Source organism: Echiichthys vipera (genome assembly GCF_963691815.1).
Source record: "Echiichthys vipera genome assembly, chromosome: 5".
Taxonomy (NCBI): Eukaryota; Metazoa; Chordata; class Actinopteri; order Perciformes; family Trachinidae; genus Echiichthys; species Echiichthys vipera.
Window position 1 is genome coordinate 12,488,428 of NC_139830.1, and position 21,567 is coordinate 12,509,994.

General features: G+C 41.7%; 1 protein-coding gene across 1 annotated transcript; it reads left to right on the forward strand.

The window, feature by feature from the left end:
- Positions 1 to 110: 110 nt before the first annotated feature.
- On the forward strand, positions 111 to 21,520 carry mmp28 (matrix metallopeptidase 28). The gene is made up of 8 exons (XM_083914657.1): positions 111 to 363; positions 2,059 to 2,135; positions 3,406 to 3,605; positions 12,816 to 13,037; positions 13,363 to 13,608; positions 18,246 to 18,395; positions 20,040 to 20,207; positions 20,746 to 21,520. The coding sequence occupies exons 1-8, from the start codon at positions 238 to 240 to the stop codon at positions 21,138 to 21,140; spliced, it is 1,584 nt and encodes a 527-aa protein (XP_083770783.1). The 5' UTR covers positions 111 to 237; the 3' UTR covers positions 21,141 to 21,520.
- Positions 21,521 to 21,567: the final 47 nt, after the last annotated feature.

A 21,567-nucleotide genomic window follows, 5' to 3' on the forward strand; every position in this document is an offset into this window, starting at 1 on the left:
GTTTGGCCCCCAGCTGCCGTGCAGGCGGACAGGGGGGCGGGTCTGGCCCTCCCCCTGTAACACCCCGGTGGCGGAGTTTGCTCAGAGTCACTCCTCGCAGGGATGGAGGTGTTCGGCGAGCAGCAGCATGCTCTCACTCACTGACAGCGAGGAAAAGCAACCATGAAAAAAGTGTTTGGAGCTCGACAGAAATGCGCCATGCGAGGGGCGGTGTGTTGGTAGTGTGTTTGTCCCGCAATGAGCCGCCGACCTCCGGACCGATGTGGAGCTGGGCGGGACATGACCGCAGTCTGGATCCTGACTGTCACCGTCCTCATCACCGCTCACACCGCCCGAGGATCACCGCTGGTTTCGGACCCAGAGGTACCTTTCTTTAGACCCACATGAGTGATATTTATATATAAACCAGGTTAACTTCAAGGTAAAATATGAAGCGCGCTAAAAAACAAAATCTTTATAAGCAGGGCTCTTATAGGCGCTGGAAACACTTTTATGTTTATTTTCGTCACATTTTGTTTTTCTTATTTTCTGTAAAATGCTGCCATGAGACAATCTTGCTTTTTTAAAGCACAATAACGTTTAGTTGAATGTGCTGAAAAAGCGCAATAATCAGTATACTAGCTGTATGTACTGTATATGTAATTTACCACAACTGTAAGGTGCTGGAAAACCTTGAAAATGCACCTTGAAATTGTTGAAAAGTGCTTGAGTTTGAAATACGTGATGGTTTGTTTGGGGTCTTAGCCCTCCAACAGCTCAAAGACACATTGTTTCTTAGTAGTTTTATGAAAATGCACCTAGTAAATCCCAAATAAGCCTTTTTGGATTTCTGAGTTTTAAACCCATCAGTGGTGGAAATGACCCCCAACATAAACCAGGTCATTATAAGATAATACGTTCATTTGACTCCATTACTTCTGACAAAAGCATATTTTTCCTGCACAGTGCATGTAATATTTAAACTAAACATTCCTTATTTTCTGAAGCCCAGTAATGCTCTACGTTCTCTTTCGTCACCTTTATAAAATGGGCAAACAAGTGGTTATCATTTGACTTATTTTCTATAATTTGTGTATTGATAAAACCAGACAAAAAGAGAATATACATCTTAAGGAATAATTGTTTTTGCATTTCAGTACATGCGGCATGGGTTGGTCCCCAGATGGAACTAAAGCTATTCTCAACAAAACAAAAGGGGTAATATTCCTTATATGCCTTCAAAGTGGCAAGAAGGCCATTTAGAATATAACTATATCAGAGGACCGTTGTGAAACTATCAATGAAAAGTTACATGTAACACATACTGTCTGCTTGTTTAGTTTATATTTAGTTTACGGTAACAGTAAATGTGATAATTTCAGACATACAAGGAGACCAAGCCCAACACAACTATTTGTGTGTTAGGCTGTTTTAGGAATTTTAAAATTTAATTGTCTCGCTGTGGTTTGGAGGGCACTAGTGTAATTTGACATCTCTCCACCCCATAAACTGTAGGAGCATACAGCATCAGGCTATTACATGCATTTCCACAACTTAACTCTTGTTGCACATTCCTGTTTGCCGGGGCTCATCTGTCATCTGCTCAATTTAATTTCCATCCCACCTTTGCCACATCTGTAATCATATCTGCGCATGCTGTTGTCTGAACATGAAACCTGCTGCATCCACATGAGAGATTGTGATGTTAAAGGATCAACATGGCTAATCTCAAACCGCAACCCAACAACATCTGTTGTCATATACCCAGACGGTTCATTTTTACACTGTTTTATAGGCGTTAAAATATTCTTGGGGACACCTCAGGGGCTTCTCTCCATCTCTCTTACGGGTGGTCCAGATAAATACATCTGCATTGGCAACCTACAGCAGCTACAGTACAAATGGAAAATTATCTTTACGATTTTCTTTTTTTCCCCTCATGGGGAGGAATGCATCGGTGGGGATTTACCAGTGTTCTTATGAGAAACAAAGTGTTACTGTGAGATAATCCCTTTTTTACAGGATTCTAAATAATGATAGATGTGATGAAGTAGTATTATGTTTTTACATCAATTGCAGGTTTTTCTGGAAAAGTACGGCTACCTCCATCAGGACCACCACGGCCACAATGCAGCTGAGATGCAGTCAGCGATCTGGTAGGTGGTAATGCTTTTTCATCTATTAAAGCTTTTTTCTTGATGATGAGACAGTCCTACAATGAAACTGGTGTGATTTTTAGAATAAAGTGACAAATACTTTGTCTGCTTACAATCAGAGATAACTGGTGGTCAGTGTGTTCATCAAGGGGAAGGGTGAGCTCGGTGTGGGACGAGCCCCAGGGGCTGAACGTCAGTGCAGGGCAGTAAAACACACCCTCACCTCTGCACTGGGAGACCTCTCCTGAACCCTCTCTGAACCACCCAGGAATGTCAAGAACCTCGCCCTCTGGCCCATATACCGACTGTACTATAGTTGAAACCGATTGAAAAGCTTTGCCTGTTCTGAAAGCTTGAGCTGAGCGTTGAGCAGCACGTGGTGGACAAACATGTAAAGTGGCAACATGTTCAGCATTGCGAGCTGCGTGTTAAACCTTTCTAAGCTCGTCTGAGTCCTAGATTCTCCAGCTCTGCAAGCATCAAAATACTGTGAATCTTTGCTCCTCCCAGAAACACAGGAGGACTACGTTTACATTACGTGCTCTTGACACTGTGTATCATGGAGCTCTGAGGTCCATCACTGGCTTTAAAGCACTAACTCATCACTGTTCACTGTATGAACGGGTTGGAGGCTCCTCCTGATCAACACGCAGACTGAGACACCTGCATATTCTTGTTTAGAAGGCTACCTTAAGTTTACTTCCTTCTTACCTTTTGTCCTACATTAACCGAAACAATATTGGGACTTACAATCTTCGGTCTCTGGATCTGTTCTTGCTGTTTGTCCCAAAAGTCAGAACTGAACTGGCAAAGAAAGCATTTAGGTTTGCTGCTTCCTCAGTCTGGAACACTTTACAGAGAAGTTTAAAACAAAATGAGTTGGTCTCATTTAAGTCTTTTAAGGGGAAATTGAATGACCTTGGGGCAGAAACACCTGGCTGTAGATGTTTTGCCTGAAGCTTGTATTATTGTAACTGACCTTGAAATGTTTGCTGTTTTGGATGCTTTGTGTTTTACGGTTTGTGTCACCTTGTGTTTGTGTATGTAAGACTATGCTGCTGCCTGTCTCGGTCGGGACACTCTTCTAAAAGAGATTTTTAATCTCAATGAGTCCTTTTCCTGGCTAAATAAAGGTTAAATAAATAATAAAATAAGAGTCTCAGACTGAGTAGACAGTATCCAGCTAGTTCTAAATTCCAGTTGGTTGATGATTGAAAGGCCAAATGCCTGTTTAGGAAGAGCATCATGCAAACAATAACGTTCTCTGCAGCAAGTTCCAGTGGTTGTCCCGGCTTCCTGTCACTGGCGAGCTTGACAGCGCCACCCTGAGGCAGATGGCGGAGCCCCGCTGCGGGGTGTCGGATGAGGGCAGCCAGCAGATCTGGGCTCAGAGAGTAAACACCGTCTTCACTGGAAAGAGCGCCGCCCTCAGACGACCACAGCGCCGCAGAAGAAGCTCCTCTGCGCAAGGTATTGTGTGTAATGTGTCTACACCATGTTTCTGTGATTATTTTTGGGCAGTGAAGACCTAACTGAACCCTAGCAAGCTGTGATAGCGTGTATCTGTTAATATTAAGTGTGGAAGCTTTACATGAGAATAAAAGGAATTAAAATGGCACTAGTTAACTACTCAGGTCGTTTTCATAAAACATAAAAAACACATTCCCTTTGACTGCCACTCTTCCAATAAAAATGTCTCTCATCTCCAAGGAAAATGTCTCCTCTTGATGTCAGACTTGTCCTAACTGTCCAAGCAGGCTCTGCGTCAGGCTCAAAAAACCTCAGGTTTACCCGGATGGCCACTAGTTTGTAAACTGGTGCATTGGTCAGCCTCTTGTGTACCTGATGGTTCCCAAACACTCATGATGTTGGTGGAATCTGGAGGACAGTGACTGTTGAATGCAGCTCAGTTCAATTAAATGGGCAAACTTTTAACAAAAACATGCCAGACCTGCTATATCAAATTTTCACTATTAAAAAGGACAATTTAACACTGAAATTGGGCCACAATTCAACTCCCACAATTCCCAAGCTTAACCACCCTTGGGAAACTCCTAGACCCTTTGCATCCCTATTACCTTATATGTGGAGGTTTTGTGTGTCCTGTTGTGCACTGGTCATAAAGACAACAGTTAGCTGGGAGGGTCCACCTCCGTAAACTAGAGCACTAAATGGAGCTGAGGGCTGTAATTACAGAGTGTCTGATGTTGCACGCGTGAGCCTGGATGGTTCCTGCTTTTAGCTGCAATTACACAAATCCATTTATCTTGCGCGTCGTCTTTACTGGGTGAAAACCTGCACAATGACACTTTTTTATCTTCAGTTTAGGAGTCAAACTCGCCTCTGTGGGTTGAGCATGTTTGAGAAACACTCAAGTCAAAAAGAACCACTTCACCCCTAGTTTTCGTCAGTTTGTAAAATGATTTGGTAGATGCCCGGGCTTCTCTTTCAAACAACAGCAGCTCCAGTTCCATTTTCCTCTGAGCAGTTTCCTCTGTTCCCACAAATACTGCAGTGTTGACTGGTGCCGTCACTTTGACTGTGCACTTTGATTTTTCTCCTAAATTCCTTTAAATAATTATTGTTAATCTTGTTGGAGATTATCCTCATTTTCTGCTTTAAACGCAGTATTAAAAGCATTTATTGGTGAGCAGATCACTGCAGTCTGAACTGTCTAAAGACTGCAGTGTTTAACGGTGGTTAAGAGTGCAGCTGGGCTCCGCCAGATTTCTTGCAGACTCCATGAGGTAATTGAGGTGCTCCTATCTTAGGGAGCTTTACAGGAAATATTTGAGAATTACCAAGAAGTGTAATGCCTACCCTTTTATGTAAACATGTGTAGGAGGTATTGAGCGGAGCTTTTTCTAAATATTTAAACTATAATGGTTTTTTAAAACCCTATATATGGAATACACTTTACCTTCTTATGCCTTGTGTTCAATAGAGGGTGATGAAGCCATATGACTCAGGGAATCTGTGAATTTGGTGACGTTAGCTCGATATTTAAAACAAAAAAAAAAGACTCAATCACTTGTGCATAAATTCAAATTCTTTTGTATGAATCTGGATCCATTTTCACCTTGTTCCAGGCAGCATATTACAGGGTACGTACAGGTGCTGGAAATTCTTGAAAACACTGGCATTTCAGTGTGGTGTTTTCAAGGTTTGAAAGGTGCCTGGATTTTGAATAAAGTGCTTGAAACAGCTTGAAATGTTGTGTTTTATGGGATGGCATATATGATATAACTCAGGGAAAAGAAAATCTCCATATTTGAGAGATTTAAAAAGCTTTTTCTGACATTTTTAATGAAAAATGACTTGATGATTAACACTACTGTACACTACACTACTGTTCAAACGTTTTAGGCAGGCATGGAAAAATGCTGTTAACTAAGAATGCTTTCAAGAATGGAAGCATTCATAGGTTATTTTCATCAATTATCAACATGCAGTGACTGAACAGAAGAGAAATCTAAATCAAATCAATATTTGGTGTGACGACCCTTTGCCTTCAAAGCAGCATCAATTCTTCTAGGTTCACTTGCACACAGTTTTTGAAGGAACTCTGTTCGTAGGTTGTTCCAAACGTCTTGGAGAACTAACCACAGATCTTCTTTCCCAGTTTCATCTATTATGTAGTGTTGGTTTTTTGCCAGACTCCAGTCAGACTGGATGATGTTGAGATCAGGACTTTGTGAGGCCAAACCATCACATCCAGGACTTCTTGTTTTTCTCTACGCTGAAGATAGTTCTTAATGACATTGGCTGTATGTTTGGGGTCGTTTGGGGTCGTCCTGCTGCAGAATACATTTGGGGCCAATCACACGCCTCCCGGATGGTATTACGTGATGGATAAGTATCTGCCTGTATTTCTCTGCATTGACGACACCATTAATCCTGATGGGTAGATGGGTTTACCTGGGTCCCACTGGTTTCTGCCAGTTCTGAGCTAATGGCACTGTTGGACATCCCTTTTTAAGGGAAATAATCTTGATGTGTCTCTCATCTGCTGCACTAAGTTTCCTTCGCCGATCACTGCGACTAAGATCCTCAACGATGCCCCGTTTCTATCCATTCATCTTCAACCGCTTGTCCCTATCAGGGTCACAGGGGGGCTGGAGCTGATCCCAGCTGACGTCGGTCGTGAGGCTCTGGACAGGACACCAGTCTATCACAGGGCACACAGAGACCGACAACCAAACACACTCACATTCATACCTACGGGCAATTAAGAGTCATCAATTAACCTAACACGTGCATGTCTTTGGACTGTGGGAGGAAGTGGGAGAACCCTGATAAAAACCCACACAGACACGGGGAGAACAGGCTAACTCCACACAGAAGGGCCCCAGCCGGGATTCGAACCAGGAACCCTTTTGTTGTGACCACCGTGCCGCCCTTGCCCCGTTTCTTTGTTCAAAAAAGTTTGAGGAAAACATCTTGCTTTGAAATCTGGTTTGGAGAGACTTTGCTGATGCAGTATAACTACCTTGTGTCTTGTTGCTGTGCTCAGTCTTGCCATGGTGTATGACATGTGACGTGAAACTGTCTTACACAACCTCACCTCAGTAGCCTAACACTTTAGGACAGTAGTGTATGTATATTTCTGTCCAGTTAGTTTTCCTGTCATTTGTCGTCCTTCTGTGGAAAGCAGTCTCAAAATATCATGTTGGTTGTTTACAGCACAATAATATTTGATTTAATGTGATGAACAAGTGCAATAACAAGTATTATGAGCATTGTACTGTATACAAATATGTAGTTTACCACAGCTCTGGAAAAGCATGAAAATGCACCTTGAAATGCTAGAAAAGTGCTTGAGTTAACACTGGAAAAGGTGTAGGAACCCTGATAATCACACTACTGCAAATGTCTTTAAAGACTCAAAATTTATTTCATCAGATCTCTCTTTGGTGCTGTCATTCCTCTCAGTCACGTGTGTTTGCACAACAACAGCAGCAGCAGCAGCCTGGTGACAACACCAGGAGAAGGTTTTCTTCTGCCTCTCCCTCGTTCTTGCGCCTCCAGCCTCGTGATGTGTGAAGCCTCCGCATTCCTTCCTGTCACTGGCGAGGTTGGCTAATGTTCAGGGAATGCAGCGGTGGCTGATGTTTGCTGCTGCCTCTTCATGTCAGTACCTGACGTGTTCCTTCTGGTAAACACATCCATAACTGACTGGCTGGATCACGTTGTTTGCCACACCGGCTGACTATCTGAACGGACAGAACATCTCACTAGCTAAACAAGTGCATATCTCGCTGAGTGACAGACTGTTTGGATGGATAACAGCCTGTTCATGATCAACAAAACAACTCTCATGTCATTGCATTAGTCCCAGACATGACTCATATGACAGGTGGCAGTATTATTACACAAAGAGTTAAGTGGCAGATACTTTTACACCCTCAGGTCAAGCCTCTTTCAGATCTGGCTTCAGATATCACAGATGTAGTTTAGCAATGACTTGAGTGTAAGTACAGTACAGCTGTGTCACCACATGTACTCCCACGTACGTTTGCTTTGCCCTACAAAGGCAGCAGATATGTTTGAATGCTCACTGGAAGACTTTTCTGTTTTGAGAGAGAATTCGGTTAACGAGATTCAGACTTCAGGCTTGGTAAAATACCTCCTTTGTTAGGTAGACTTTGAATTACTTGTACACAACTCTTATTTTCAGCCATGATAGCAGTGTAGCTTCATATCGGTCTTGTCCAGACTGGAACATCTCAACAACTACTGGATGGATTTGGATGAAAATGTTTATATTTATTGTCCTCAGAGACAATCCTCCCCTGACTTTTTTTCTCGTGTCATTCAGATCACATTTGTGGCTGTAAGTGAAATGTTTTGACAATACTTGGATGGATTCAGTGAAATTCGGTACAGACCTTCATGTTCTCTCCAGGATGCATTATAATCACATAGGTTATTTCTCAATGTGCTCATTACCGCAGCTGTACTCTGTGTTTAGTGCTAATTAGCAAATGTTAGCATGCTAACACGCTGAACTAAGATGGGGAACATAGTAAACATTATACCTGCTAAATATAATATGTCATACGTGCTGATTTTAGTATTTAGCAACACTGTGCCTAAGTACAACCCTACGGAGCTGCGAGCATGACTGTAAGCTCTTGTTTCTGGATCATAGTGACGATATCTCAGGTATTGGTCTCTGCAGTCAGGATACCTACGAGCCAAACCATCCATGACTTCAAACCTAATGCGTAACTCTTGAGTTGTTTGTCCTTGACGGCCAACACTGGCTGCTAAACCAATCCTGCGGACCGACAGCGACATGCAGATGAGTCAGACGGGCCGCCTGTTTATTCACTCTCAGCTGTGGTGTGAAGTGATTTTGTTTTGTGTGAACATGGCTGTCTCTGAGCTTCCTGGAAACTGAAAACAAACCTTGACTTGTGGTGGAATCTGACCGTCGTTCCCACTTTTATTTACAGAGCTGACATTCCACCACCCTTGTCCAAGATAAGTGCTATAAGTGCGATAGGTGTGTGTGTGTGTGTGTGTGTGTGTGTGTATCAGAGGTCTGCACATATGAATTTGTGCCCTGTTCTGGAAACTTTTAACATCAATTTACTGTAACTTTACACTATTTCAGCAGAATGCACAAAGCTCAGAGTTAAGGTCACAACAACTGTTTGATTAATGCTAAAACGCTTAGATGGTGACAAACAAATCAGATTAACATAGAGAGACAAAGTCCCCTTCTCTCGTGGGACCTTGTTTCAGAATATGCCCTGGAGTTAACTGCGAAAGAGAAATCTTTTATTATTATTATTATCCCTTGAATTATGCCATGAAATGCACATATGATGTCAAAAGTCACTATTTGTTATGAAAAAAAAAACACTGAAGTATAAGAATGAGAAAATACCTGAAGAAAGAAATGAAGTTAGTGACGTCATAACTTTCTCTCACTAAAGTTTCAATGTCTGTTTCTTTCAAAACGGGCTGTTTCCTTACTCATTCTCTCGCTTCCATGGCCACACTTTCAGTGATTTTCACCTCTTTTTATACTTTTTCCCCCTCGTCTGGAAGAACAAAGCAAAATGTGCCATCGTGGTAACGGCCATGTTGGTGTTGGTGACAGATATTGTGCGAGACAAGAGATGTAGTTCACTGAGCAGTTTCCAGTGGTGGAAAGTAACTAAGTATTGTACTTAAGTAAAATTTTGAAGTACTAGTAATTCCATTTTAATCTACTTTATACTTCTACTCCACTACATTTATTTGGTAACTTTAGTTACTTTACAGATTCAGATTATTAATACAAAATATTATCAACAAATATAATATCATATACTGTTATACATTAGGCTATACAGCAGTGTATAGTGTGAATAAAAGGAGCCCCACCTTTACCAGCTGCAACATTAAGGTGATATTTACATTAATATATCCATAATTATAATTGAATGAAGTACTATTCTGAAAAGAGCCATTCTGCATCATGAGTACTTTTACTTTTTGTACTTAAAGTACTTTTTGATGCTGATACTTTTGTACTTTTACTTGTAACAGTGTGGTATTACTACTTCTACTTAAGGGAAAGCTCCGAGGACTTCTTCCACCGCCGGCGGTTCCACACAAACCTTCGTCAAACTACAACTTTCTTGAGCTTCGGAGATCATCTTTGAGATTGACAAACATCTTATGTGTAATTCACGGCACAATTCAAACAGGATCAAAATATTATGAGCCTCTCGTCATTCACAACTGTATATATGTTTTTTCCAAATTAAGGTCCCATTTGGGACATCGGAAGGGGAGGGACCTCGCCTCTCTGTTGTCATTGTGTGTATGTTAGCGTGCTGACCTTAGCATTTAGCTGTGCCAAACAGCCTCCAACACCAGTAACTAATGAAACCTTTCTGCACCTCCACAAACAATAACTTGGTCTATCTGATGATCTCAGTCACTTCCTAATGTCGGTGATAACCCGCCCTCCCTACACTGCTGCTATAGAGGGCATCATGATAATTGCTTCCATAAGGGAAGTCGGGGAATGTCTTGTGTATCTGACTTCCTGACTTCTCTGCTGTCCTCGGGGACCTCTTACTCGGCGGCGGTCTGGGATGGAGAGAAGGCGCCTGAGCCCAGATCTGATCATGTAACATCAAGCATGTACAGTCGATCTGGGACTGAGACATGACGCTGGGTTGGGAAAGGCAGTGAGCGTTCCAGATATGAAATGATTGTATAAAATTTAGACGTTGAAGGAGAAATGCAGGTTGTTAAGACAGTGACATTACTCTTGAAGTTGATTTCTTACCTTCTAGTATCTTTTCTTTTCTCGTTGAATGAATGTTCATCAATGGAAGGACTGTTCGTCACTCCTGTACAGTTGTAGTGTTCGATGCCTTGTTGCTTCCACTCTCGGGGTTCGTACAGAGTCTTGAAATTTTGGGAAATACTTGATTTTAACCGTTATGTTTTTATGGTTAGAAATATGTTTGAATTTGAATATATAACTTGAAAAAAATGCTTGATTTTCAACCAAATCTGGTTTCATTTACACAATAACTCATATAAACCAAACATATTTTATATTTTAAATGAAACAATCCCCTCGGTATTCTTGGTTGTTGTCTCCTAGCGGCTGACACCAGATGTGGACCGGACCACCTGCATTGACTTACACAGGCGCTCAAAATAAAAAGGGCCCACTCTGTGGCATCATGAAGGCGACCATCTGCTCAAGAATGCATTTGTGTCATTTGACCATTCACAATTGCATTTACAGTTACAAGTAAGAGTGAAGAAAAGGCTTTGAAAGTCTGGAAATTTTAGGTTTCGTTGCCTTGAAAGTGTTTGAAAAGTGCTTGAATTTGACTCTGAAAAGCTGCACGAACCCTGCACTTTTGTTATCTAATATTTCTGTGATGCGTTGCAACAAAAACGCATTAAGCATTAAGTTTACACTGAGATTTGTGTTGAAGCACACACTCTGCACAAAGTCTGTTTGTGTAAACACACAAACAGAAACACACATTGATGTCATTGCCATGCCCATGTCTTAATGGCTCCAGATATCCAGATATTTTCCTTTCTCCAGGGTGCTATTGAGGTCCCATGGCAGTTCACAGTATGTAGTGCATACCTCCTGTTTATCGCTCTCATCGTCCACATGACTCTCTGCTGTATATTATTTAACCCAGCAACCGGCATCAAAATAACTCAAAGGTCTACATTCTCAAACCTGAATGCCTCAGGCCTCCTTGTATTGAGCAGAAGTTTGCAACGCAGGCGTTAAGTGCAGACCTCCCACTCGCATTTGGACTCCACATCGGGGCAAACATACATCGACCACATCTTTAAATATTTTGACACCTCTAAGTGTGCTTCATCTATCTGAGCACTCTCTAGTCAAGCCTCTAAAGTGAAAGTATGTGTACATTTATAAAGCAGGCGAGTGGCAAGTTTTCTAAAGTACAATACCTATTACACAGGCTACTTCCATCTAGCACTAGTGTCTCACCCTCTCAAGCTCACTTATCAATACAAATACTTTTAAAGGCCAGTATCCTCATTTGTCTGTGTGTCAGAAGAACTCAAAACCTCCTGCATTAAACGTTTATTTTGGATTTTGCCTGGGTGTGATTTAGCAAAGAGCAACTTTTATTACAAATATATTCATTATATATAATAAGCAATATGAAAAAAAGGGGACTAGACACCCAGGAAAAGAAAATGGTTCAGTTTCTAACCACAAAACCTCGAACAGATGTTAGACTTTTGCATAGATTACTTTTTATTATACCTGTATTATTATTACAGCAAACTTTGCTTCTTAAAATCTTATCTTGTTTAAATGTGTTCACCGACTCTTTAACCACCGCAGTCCACTCTTGTCCAGCCTCTCCAGCTGCCTCTTCCTAAGGGTTCATATTATCTAATGATTGTTTCCTCTCCGTCTGCGTGGTCGAGGGCTTGTGAGTGTTTGCTGTTATGTTTGCAGATTGCTGCGTCGACTAATCCTACGTATAAACTAAGAGAACAGCTCTTTGTAAATTATAGAACGGCTGAGTTTTCCCTTTATCTCTGAGCAAATGTGAGATCCTGAAGTTTGGGACATGTGTAATTATGTCTAAGAGAAACCACAGACACATGTTGAAGTAAATTGTTTAGTCAAGCGTGTACTCAGAGTGCTTGTTAGTTTACCCAGCTGTGAGCTAATGTGGTTAACATCCTATCATTTTGGAAGTGGAGAGGCTCTACTTCAAAACATCACGGCTGAAAACACGGGCTATCTGGCATCCAAAATTATAACACAGATATGCAAAATGTAAATACATAGCTACTCCAGTGTGTAATAATAATATGAACTGTTTGTGTCAATTCCAAACAGTAGAAATATCAGGCATGGATACAAACAAGCTTGCATGCAAACAGAGTGGGATTAGATCAAAGATGGAAAAAGGTTGAAGCTGTCACTTTCTGGAAGAGAAGAAAATGTCCCATGGCAATGAAATATGTAGCTCTCGTAACTCATTTGTGTCGAAATATTAGGATAAATTGCATCGATTGACAGAAACTTGAAATATTCTTGCTCACAGGAACACTGCCAGGGTTTTCCTTTTGGTTATCTGTTGATTTGCAGCTGTGATGAATAAGATTGTCAGCTTCATACCTGCATGTCTCATATCTCTGTTCTTCCAGCTGACAAGTGGTACAAACGTCACCTGACCTACCAGATAGTGAACTGGCCTCGCCACCTGCCCCTGGGCTCCGTGCGGCTGGCTGTGCGCGCTGCCTTCCAGCTGTGGAGCAACGTGTCAGGCCTGGTGTTCCAGGAGGCCCCTGAAGGCACCGCAGACATCCGACTGGCATTTTACGAAGGAGACCACAACGACGGGGCCAGCAATGCCTTCGACGGACCAGGTCAACACTGATCTATCTGTCTGATCCACACTATTAATTATTATGTGTGTGTGTGTGTGTGTGTGTGTGTGTGTGTGTGTGTTTGGGAATGATGATTGTTTTGTGTCATGGACTTGTGTGTAATTTGCTCTTGCAAAACTTCCTGAATAAATAAAGCTTAACAAGTCCTGCTCTTGTGTGCATACAATAACCGGATTACTGTAAATAAACCAGATTAAGGTAATTGTTTGATCACACACTCTGCACTGACCAGAATAACACAATAACAAGACTGATACTGTACAACACACTGCCTTTAACTCTTCACTTCCTCTTTGACTTTCAGGAGGAACTCTGGCTCACGCCTTCCTGCCTCGCCGGGGGGAGGCCCACTTCGACATAGCGGAGAGGTGGACGCTTAACGGACACAAGGGACACAACCTGTTCATGGTGACCGCCCACGAGATCGGACACACTCTGGGACTAGAGCACTCCCCCGTCCATCACGCTCTAATGTCGCCGTACTACAGGAAGCTCGGGCGCAGCCTGGTGCTGAGCTGGGACGACATCCTCGCAGTGCAGCAGCTGTACGGTGAGATGATGGTGGGGGTCTCTTTCAGCCCACAGATCCTATTTGTGGGTTTATTGTTGTACTTTGCGGACAAGCATTGATTGTTTTACTTTAACTTCTCATCCAGATTCAAACATTCCCGAGATGCCAAATGAAGCTTAACGGCTCAACTCAAGGGAAATGTTTTCTTTGTTGGAATGGAAAGTGCCTGTTCCCAAGGCCAGGCGTGGTGCTAAACCTAGCACCTTCACTGGACACACACAGATATTTTTACCACTTTTCCCTCAGGTTTAAAGTCTGAAGGTTTGTGGGGGGCAGAAGCACTTTAGTGGACAGATGACAAATGTCTCACTGTCTGGCCTCAGGACGGCGGAGTTAAAGATAGTGAAATTCAGTTGCAGTTTAGAATTATTGTAAGACACAAAGCGAGACACTTACATTAATTAATGACCTGTTATGAAACCTGATTTGTCTGATTTGTCCCATTAGACAGGGAGTAGTGACACTGAGCTGTGAAAAGACCAAAGACACAGCCTGAAGGGCACAAGCTGCAAACACAGAATGAGAATGAGTAGAACGGCAAAGCTGTTGAGAGGTCATTAAAAACCTGGCTTGCCAAAAAAAAAAAGACATTACCGGTATGGTGGAGGCCCATAGACTGCATAAAAATGGACATAGCATTTACGTCGAGGTCCGTTCTCTCAACTTGATCTAAGCGTCCTCGCCTATGGTAGTCTCCATCTTGTCAGACTTTGACTCCGCCTCATTTCCTCTTACCAAAAAAGGGCGTTGATGTGACGTTGGGGGGAAGAAGATACGTCCATCTTGCTGACGTTTACCTCCCAGGAGAAGTGAGGGCCAGAGGCTAGCTGTCACCTTAAGAGGCTGTGCCCCTAAATATTCATAAACCTTAACCTTCAATAAAATAGAAACTAGCCTGGTACAAAAAAATTCACCCCCCTCAGTGTTGTCATGGAGATACACACACACACACTAGAATGTTTTTTAGTACCAGGCCTTAAATGAGTTTAATCATGCTGTGAAAACGGCCTGTTTAACATGTGAGTCAATGAGAAACTGCTCCTCGCTTTCCTGTCACTCTTCAGCTGCTCTTATGGAAAAGAAACAAAAGCCCTAAAAAAAAAAATCATCTTTAAAAAATGACTTTAACAGTTTTGGAGCCAGAAAACGACCTTCCTTGTTGTATCTGAAAATCTGAATAGTGTCTTGCTGGCTGTTTGTCTTTGTGCACCACCTTGAGAGCTCTTGTGAAAAAAAGCAAAAACTGTTTGCACCTTTAATATTAAAACACAAACGCATCAATGCAAGGAGAACACACTGTTTGTGCTTTTAGTTGAGTTTGTCTCTAAGTTTAGACTGAGGGCAGCAGACGTGATATGAATGTCCAAATAACAGTCTGCCCTGAAACACATGCACACAGACGCTGCACCCACACACAGAGATACACACTCCTGTTGTATTATTATTATCCAGCCTCTCAGTGCTGCACACGGTGTTTACCTGGGAGTTTTTGGCCGCTCTGTTGTGATAGATTGCTGGTGTTGTTGCAGAGTCACAGACGTGTTACGGACGTCTGTGTGCATGAGAAATATAACAATTTCTGTTTACCGTGGGTGTGTTGTCCTCCTGGCATGTGTAAGGCAGGTTTCCACATGTGAAGAGTTCTCATATTTGCTTGTGTTGTCTCTGCTGCTTAGATACTGAGAACAAGAACATCGTCTTTAAAGTAGCTTCTGCAACTACTCGTCCTCCTCTGTGATGATGTGGTACTATTTGAGTGTACAAGATGCAAGTAGCGCAACAATCTTAAATGAGGTGCAAGGGGCCAGTGGAGACACAGCCTTCTGCAGGAATGTTTGCATGGCTGCAGGACAGTCTCACAATCTTTTGGATAATTCAACTCTGAACTTGAGATTCAGCTCAACAGAAGCTTGGAGGCAGGCCTCGTCCAGATTCCTCTATTTTTCTGTTTAATATTTGAGGAGTCCCATCTGCTCTGCCTCTGGAGATATTCTGGGCCTCAGCTTCTTACGATTGGTGTTTGCCAGCCTTGTCTCCCCGGGGCCTCCCTTTTTTACTCAAAAAAACAGCAACTGACCACTCTGCAGACACACATCTTCAGCTCAGTTTCACTCAATTACTGCAGTACTTAATGCCACTTTGATTTATTCTGTGTATCCACGACAGCTCACTCTGATAACCCACAAAAACATAGCCAGGAGGATTCTTCAGTTTGCACACAGGTGGAGTTTAGCAAAGTGCGACATGCTTTCTACATGTTTGCTTATCAACTTGATTTCCACCCTGTGGCAGTAATTCCTGCAGACTTCAGCTGTTACCACGTAAATGTCGAGCAGCTCCAGAGACAGATCTGGACGAGAACCGAATCTGACAGCACTGCAGGCGCTGAAAAAAACGTTACATCTGCTTAAAGATATGAGCTGTCGGGAGTGTGTGTGCGTGTGTGTGTGTGGGGGCGGGGGGGAGAGGCGAACCATTCCTGGTGTTGACATTGTGTTGTTATAAGAAGCAGATGTGAGGCAGCGTGAATTTGTCGGTCTCCAGAGCTCTTCTGATTGCTCTGTGACAAGAAACATGAAAACCTTCGACACTTACCTTTGTGTGTTTGTGAGTGTGTGTGTGTGTGTGTGTGTGTGTGTGTGTGTGTGTGTGTGTGTGTGTGTGTGTGTATGTGTGTGTGTTTATATGTTACGTCTGGTGTGACCGCATCACAAGATGGTCTCTAGTTATTATTATTACTGTTATTATTAAGTGTAAGTCCGGAGAAAATGGACCCCATGGTCTTTTTTGGCATTAAAATTCATCAAAGGGCTAACACTGATTAGCTTGGGGCAGTGTGCAGTGTGGGGCATTTATTAACCTTTAATATTTCCCAATGTCAAGTACAAGTACCTCAAATGTATCCCGTACATGGAACTACACTTTAATAATAGACTCACGATAAGAAATAACTTATTTTTCACACAAAATATAATGTTGCACACGTTGCATATCATGTTGAAGGTGCCTTAACACGTAATGATCGTCATCAGCTTAATTTTCTTTACATCAACAAACTTTTGAGGTGCTTTTACTATTTTTATTTTACGCTACTTTATACTTTTACCTCACTAAATTGCAGAGGAACAAAACATGAAAAATTAAGATTCTTCTGGTTCCCAGGCGACCAAACCGTAGTTAGAATTAGCTCCATATCGATCAGCTGCAACATTAAATGCTTTAAGTACGTTTAATACTGCAAGTACATTTGGTTCATAATACATACAATATTTCAATGCAGGGCTTTTTTGCCATGTTGCCATTTTTTTACTTAAGAAAACGACTTAAATTCTTCTTCCAACAATGATGAATTTAAAGAGTTCAAAGAGGGAGGTTTTGTGTTTGAGTGATGTCAGACATCCAGCCTTTATCTGACAGCACTGCTCTCCCTCGCTCTGTCTCTCTTACACACACACACACACACACACACACACACACACACACACACACACACAGACAGACAGACAGACAGACAGACAGACAGACAGACACACACACACACACACACACACTGTTTTATGGGCAGCTGTTTGTGTGTTATCCTCTGTGTCGTGTGTATATCTATTTTTCCTGCCTCCTTCCTCCTGTTCTTGGGTGTGCTGATTTTATCCAGCTCCTACACAAATGTTTGTTCAAGTCCTTGCAAACAAAATGGCTGTAATCACGTCTAAAGCACCATCTTTTATGTTGTCCTTTTTCCTTTTGTCCTTCTTTTATCCTCTGCCTTTATTCTTTTGATCTCATGTGCCAGGAATCCGCACTATCAGGCTGTACAGGCCAAAAAAAAAAAGTTTTTGTGCTAACAAAGCAGTAAGTTTAAGGTTCCAGTGTGCTCTGTCTGGAGTCCTTTGTTTATTTCCTGAGTATAATGTCATCCATTAGTATACATCGAGTCAGGCACATCCTGGAAAGGACAATTTAAATGTTGACATGATTCAAGTCCTGTTTTAGGAGAAGTTTGAACTGTTGATCTTTCCATTTCTGACCATGCTGTCTGTGCCTCCCAGCTGAAGAGTCACTGTATGAAGAATCATGCATGGGAAAGTTAAAGTGTAATTCCCCTGCAAAATCCTCCAATGGTATTTTTCGGCAATTATATACATCAAATAAGCCATCGAGACAGTTCTTTTCATGCAACTTTAACGGGGAAATCAGAGAGAGTCGCTAACCACTTAACCACTTAACCACTAATACTGCTCAAAATAACACCAAACCTCTGCATAAGTATCCCTACACATAAAACAAAGCACCAACAACGTAGTTAGTGAACCCGGAGATTATTAAAAGAGTGTTTTGAAAGTCTTACCTACTGGCCCCTGTACCAGCTCCTCTCATAGTAAAGTCTATTCAAGTCGATTACCAAATGCAATCCAAAAGGAAGGAGCCCATTGGGGATCTATTCCAGCGTAATATAAATAATAAATGTTAAAGGTATCTGATGTAGATAATTGCCGAAAAAGACCATGGGATGATTTTGCCCCCAGAATTACACTTTAAGCACAGGTGGACAGACAAACACTACGCAGAGTGATTATTCCAGTACCTTGACTGTTTCGTTGCTTTGTTTTTGTCCTCAGGTAAGCCATCAGGGGATCGCCCTGTGAGGCTGCCAGGCCAGGCTTTGCACGCCGCTCTGCAGGCGTGGGAGTTCACAGAGCTTCACAATGAGCATCAGACCACAGGGCAGCCGCTCTATTGCCAGGGTGTCTTTGATGCCATCACTATGGGTGAGGTTTGAAGGAAATTCAGCCACATCCTTCATCTCTGTGGTTACTGGTGGGGCTTCAAAAAGATGGAAAATCAAATTGAGGGAATCCTGTTTTTAATATTTGTCTTTCTAAAATAAGCAGACAAAGCAATTTTAAAATGATTTGAAACTAAACAAAACATGAAAATGAGCATTTTCATCAAACCACTTTCTCTACCTGTTTAATCTTTGACAAAGTCTAAACTCAATGTTCAATTGCCAGGTGTTTCTCTGAAAGTCTTTATAGAAGAAGAAGAATTCCTTTTATTTATCCAGCAAGGAAAATTCAATTTTTTCACTTTTTTATTATTATTATACAGATTCGGACACACACAGGCCAGAAGTACACACATGCACAAACAGAAACTATATACATGCAATTAATGGAGAGAAGTCAGATAGAGGGGGCTGCTAACGGCTCAGCGCCCCGAGCAGTTGGGGGATCGGTGCCCTGCTCAACAGCACCTCAGCAGTGCCCATGAAATGAATTGGCACCTCTCCAGCCCACGTTCCATTCATGGTCCACACAGGGACTCGAACCGACGACCCTCCGGTTCCCAGCCGAGCCCTAACCTGAGCCCCAAAATGTGTCATTCCCTGACCGGGAATCGAACCCGGGCCGCGGCGGTGAGAGGGACTGCTATGACTGTTTTATAATCCATAAAGGGTGAGAGACTTTGGCACATGACAAAACTTACTAGTGCTGAAAAAAGTTGGGTTAGGAACGATATACGCAGGAATAATGGAGTTACTTTTAATATCTTTTAAGACCCTTCCCATACATTTTAAAACCTCAACCCCGCTTTGACTTCACACCAGCTACTGTACATCAGCAACACACTTACTATACATCGATTGTAAGATGTTACAAGTAATAATATAAATATATATTTATATAAATATTTATATATATATATATATATATATATATATATATATATATATATATATATATACAGTATATATAAATACAAATTCATTTTTCAGACGTTTTTTTCTGACATGACTTTGACCTTTTTATGACTTTTTAAAATTACTCTTTTTACATACTACAATATGTTTTTGCTGACAATTTATGGAATACTATGCTTTTTTGACATACGTCTGTATACTAGGACATTTTTGGCTTAATATGTTATGCCTTTTTATGACTTTTCAACATACTATACTATCGTTATTTTACAACTTTTTTTGTTCTCTTGATATACTATATACTATATCAATTTACTTTTTTCGACATACTATACAATTAGTACTTTGTGACACATGCTACTACAATAAGATTTTATAGCATGTAGAAAAAAGTCATAGTATCTCATAAAAAGTCATAGTTTATCATAAAAAGTCATAGTACATCATAAAAAGTCATAGTTTACCATAAAAAGTCATAGTATCTCATAAAAAGTAATAGTATAGTATCTCATAAAGAGTTATAGTATCTCATAAAAAGTCATAGTTAATCATAAAAAGTCATAGTATCTCATAAAAAGTAATAGTATAGTATCTCATAAAGAGTTATAGTATCTCATAAAAAGTCATGGTATATCATAAAAAGTCATAGTACTGTATGTCATAAAAGAGTGACGGTTGAGCTGTGGTGTGTCTGTTCTGTGTGTGTCTCCAGACCAGAATGCGACAGTGCTGGTGTTCCGGGGTGGCGTGTATTGGACAGTATCGGCTGACGGCGGTGTGAGCGGCCCGCTTCCTCTTCGTCAACGCTGGTCTGACCTCCCTCCGGTCATCGAGGCTGCTGCCTTCTCCCCTCTGGACTCCAAGTGGTATTTCTTCAAAGGTAGTGCTCCGCTGAACTCATTAATGTGACTCTCATTCTTCCTTTTAAGGTCATTCCCTAACCTGTCGCCTAAAAGCCCCCGAAATAGATTCTGTTGTGTCTTGTGCTATTTAAAGACTGTACTGCACTGAAGCCTCGGATGTAGCTTTGAAGTAGCTTTGCCAAAACCTGACAGTGACATCATACTTACATACGAAACTTATCATCTCAATCTTTTTCTCTGTCTTCTGTCAGCAACACTGAACCCCAGAGTACCCGTTTATTCAGTCTCACCCTGGAGAAGGGTGCAAAAGACAAACCTTTACTGTCTTTTGCAAAGGTTATACTTAGTTTTAAAAGAGCTGAGCTTGTTGCATTTCTGTATTTTGATAGAAATCGTACTTATCACTTAAAGAGCAAGGGACCAAGTGAGTTTTAGAAATAGTATAATTTGTGGAGCCACTATGATCAAATATAATATGATGGTGTTTTACAAAACGTTTACTACCAAAAAAGAAATCTATCCTTATTGTTGACTTCTCCTTCTCGTGGTGTGCAGGGAAGCGGATGTGGCGTTACACAGGCAGTGTGCTGGACCCTGGTTTCCCCAGGAAGAGCAGTGATTTGGGGCTACCTCGCCACCCTGATTGTGCCTTCTATTACGCTCCTCTGGGTCACATGGTCCTCTTCAAAGGCTCCCGTTACTCTGTGATTAACCTTAAAACCCTGCACCAAGAGCCCTACTACCCCCGCAGGCTTACAGACTGGACTGGTGTGCCACAGGGGACCAATGGGGCGCTGACCCGTCCCGATGGACGCCTCTACCTGTTCAGAGAACAGCGATTTTGGAGATTTGACCCGGTCAAGGTGCGGGTCACCAGAGAGGGCCTGTGGGCCAAGGATCTGAGCTGGACTGGATGCAGCAACGCTCCTCAGAGCAATAACATCCTTTGACCAGCAGAGGGAGGCGTAAGCTTTAGCTAAAGTGCAATGTGTCCATGTACACTTTAATGTAAAGGTGCTTTTACTTTGTCCGCCCAAACCCACAGAGTTTATATGTTGCAAAAGGAGCCTAGCTCAGCAAACTCATGCCATGAAGGGATTCAACAAGAATAAACCCACTTTGTTTATGTATTTTGAAGCACATAATATTTATACTGCAGCGCAATGGATATTACTGTATATGGATTTGTAATTTTAACCTCATTATTACAATTTAAATGACGACTGGTCTGTGCACTTTTAAGTAAGCATACAGGTCGGAACTGTGCTTTTAAAACCATCTTCAACGAAAGGATTTTTATCATCTCGTCTACAATGTCACTTACCTAATAAATTGCATAAATGACTGTTAATAACGGTGGCCTGTGATTGTGTGTTC

Excerpts from the sequence above, each read along its gene's own strand:
- mmp28 (XM_083914657.1), top strand. The coding sequence starts at position 238 with ATGAGCCGCCGACCTCCGGACCGATGTGGAGCTGGGCGGGACATGACC. Across the intron at positions 2,136-3,405 it reads GAGATGCAGTCAGCGATCTG|CAAGTTCCAGTGGTTGTCCC; the intron begins GTAGGTGGTAAT and ends CGTTCTCTGCAG. Across the intron at positions 13,609-18,245 it reads CGCAGTGCAGCAGCTGTACG|GTAAGCCATCAGGGGATCGC; the intron begins GTGAGATGATGG and ends TTTTGTCCTCAG.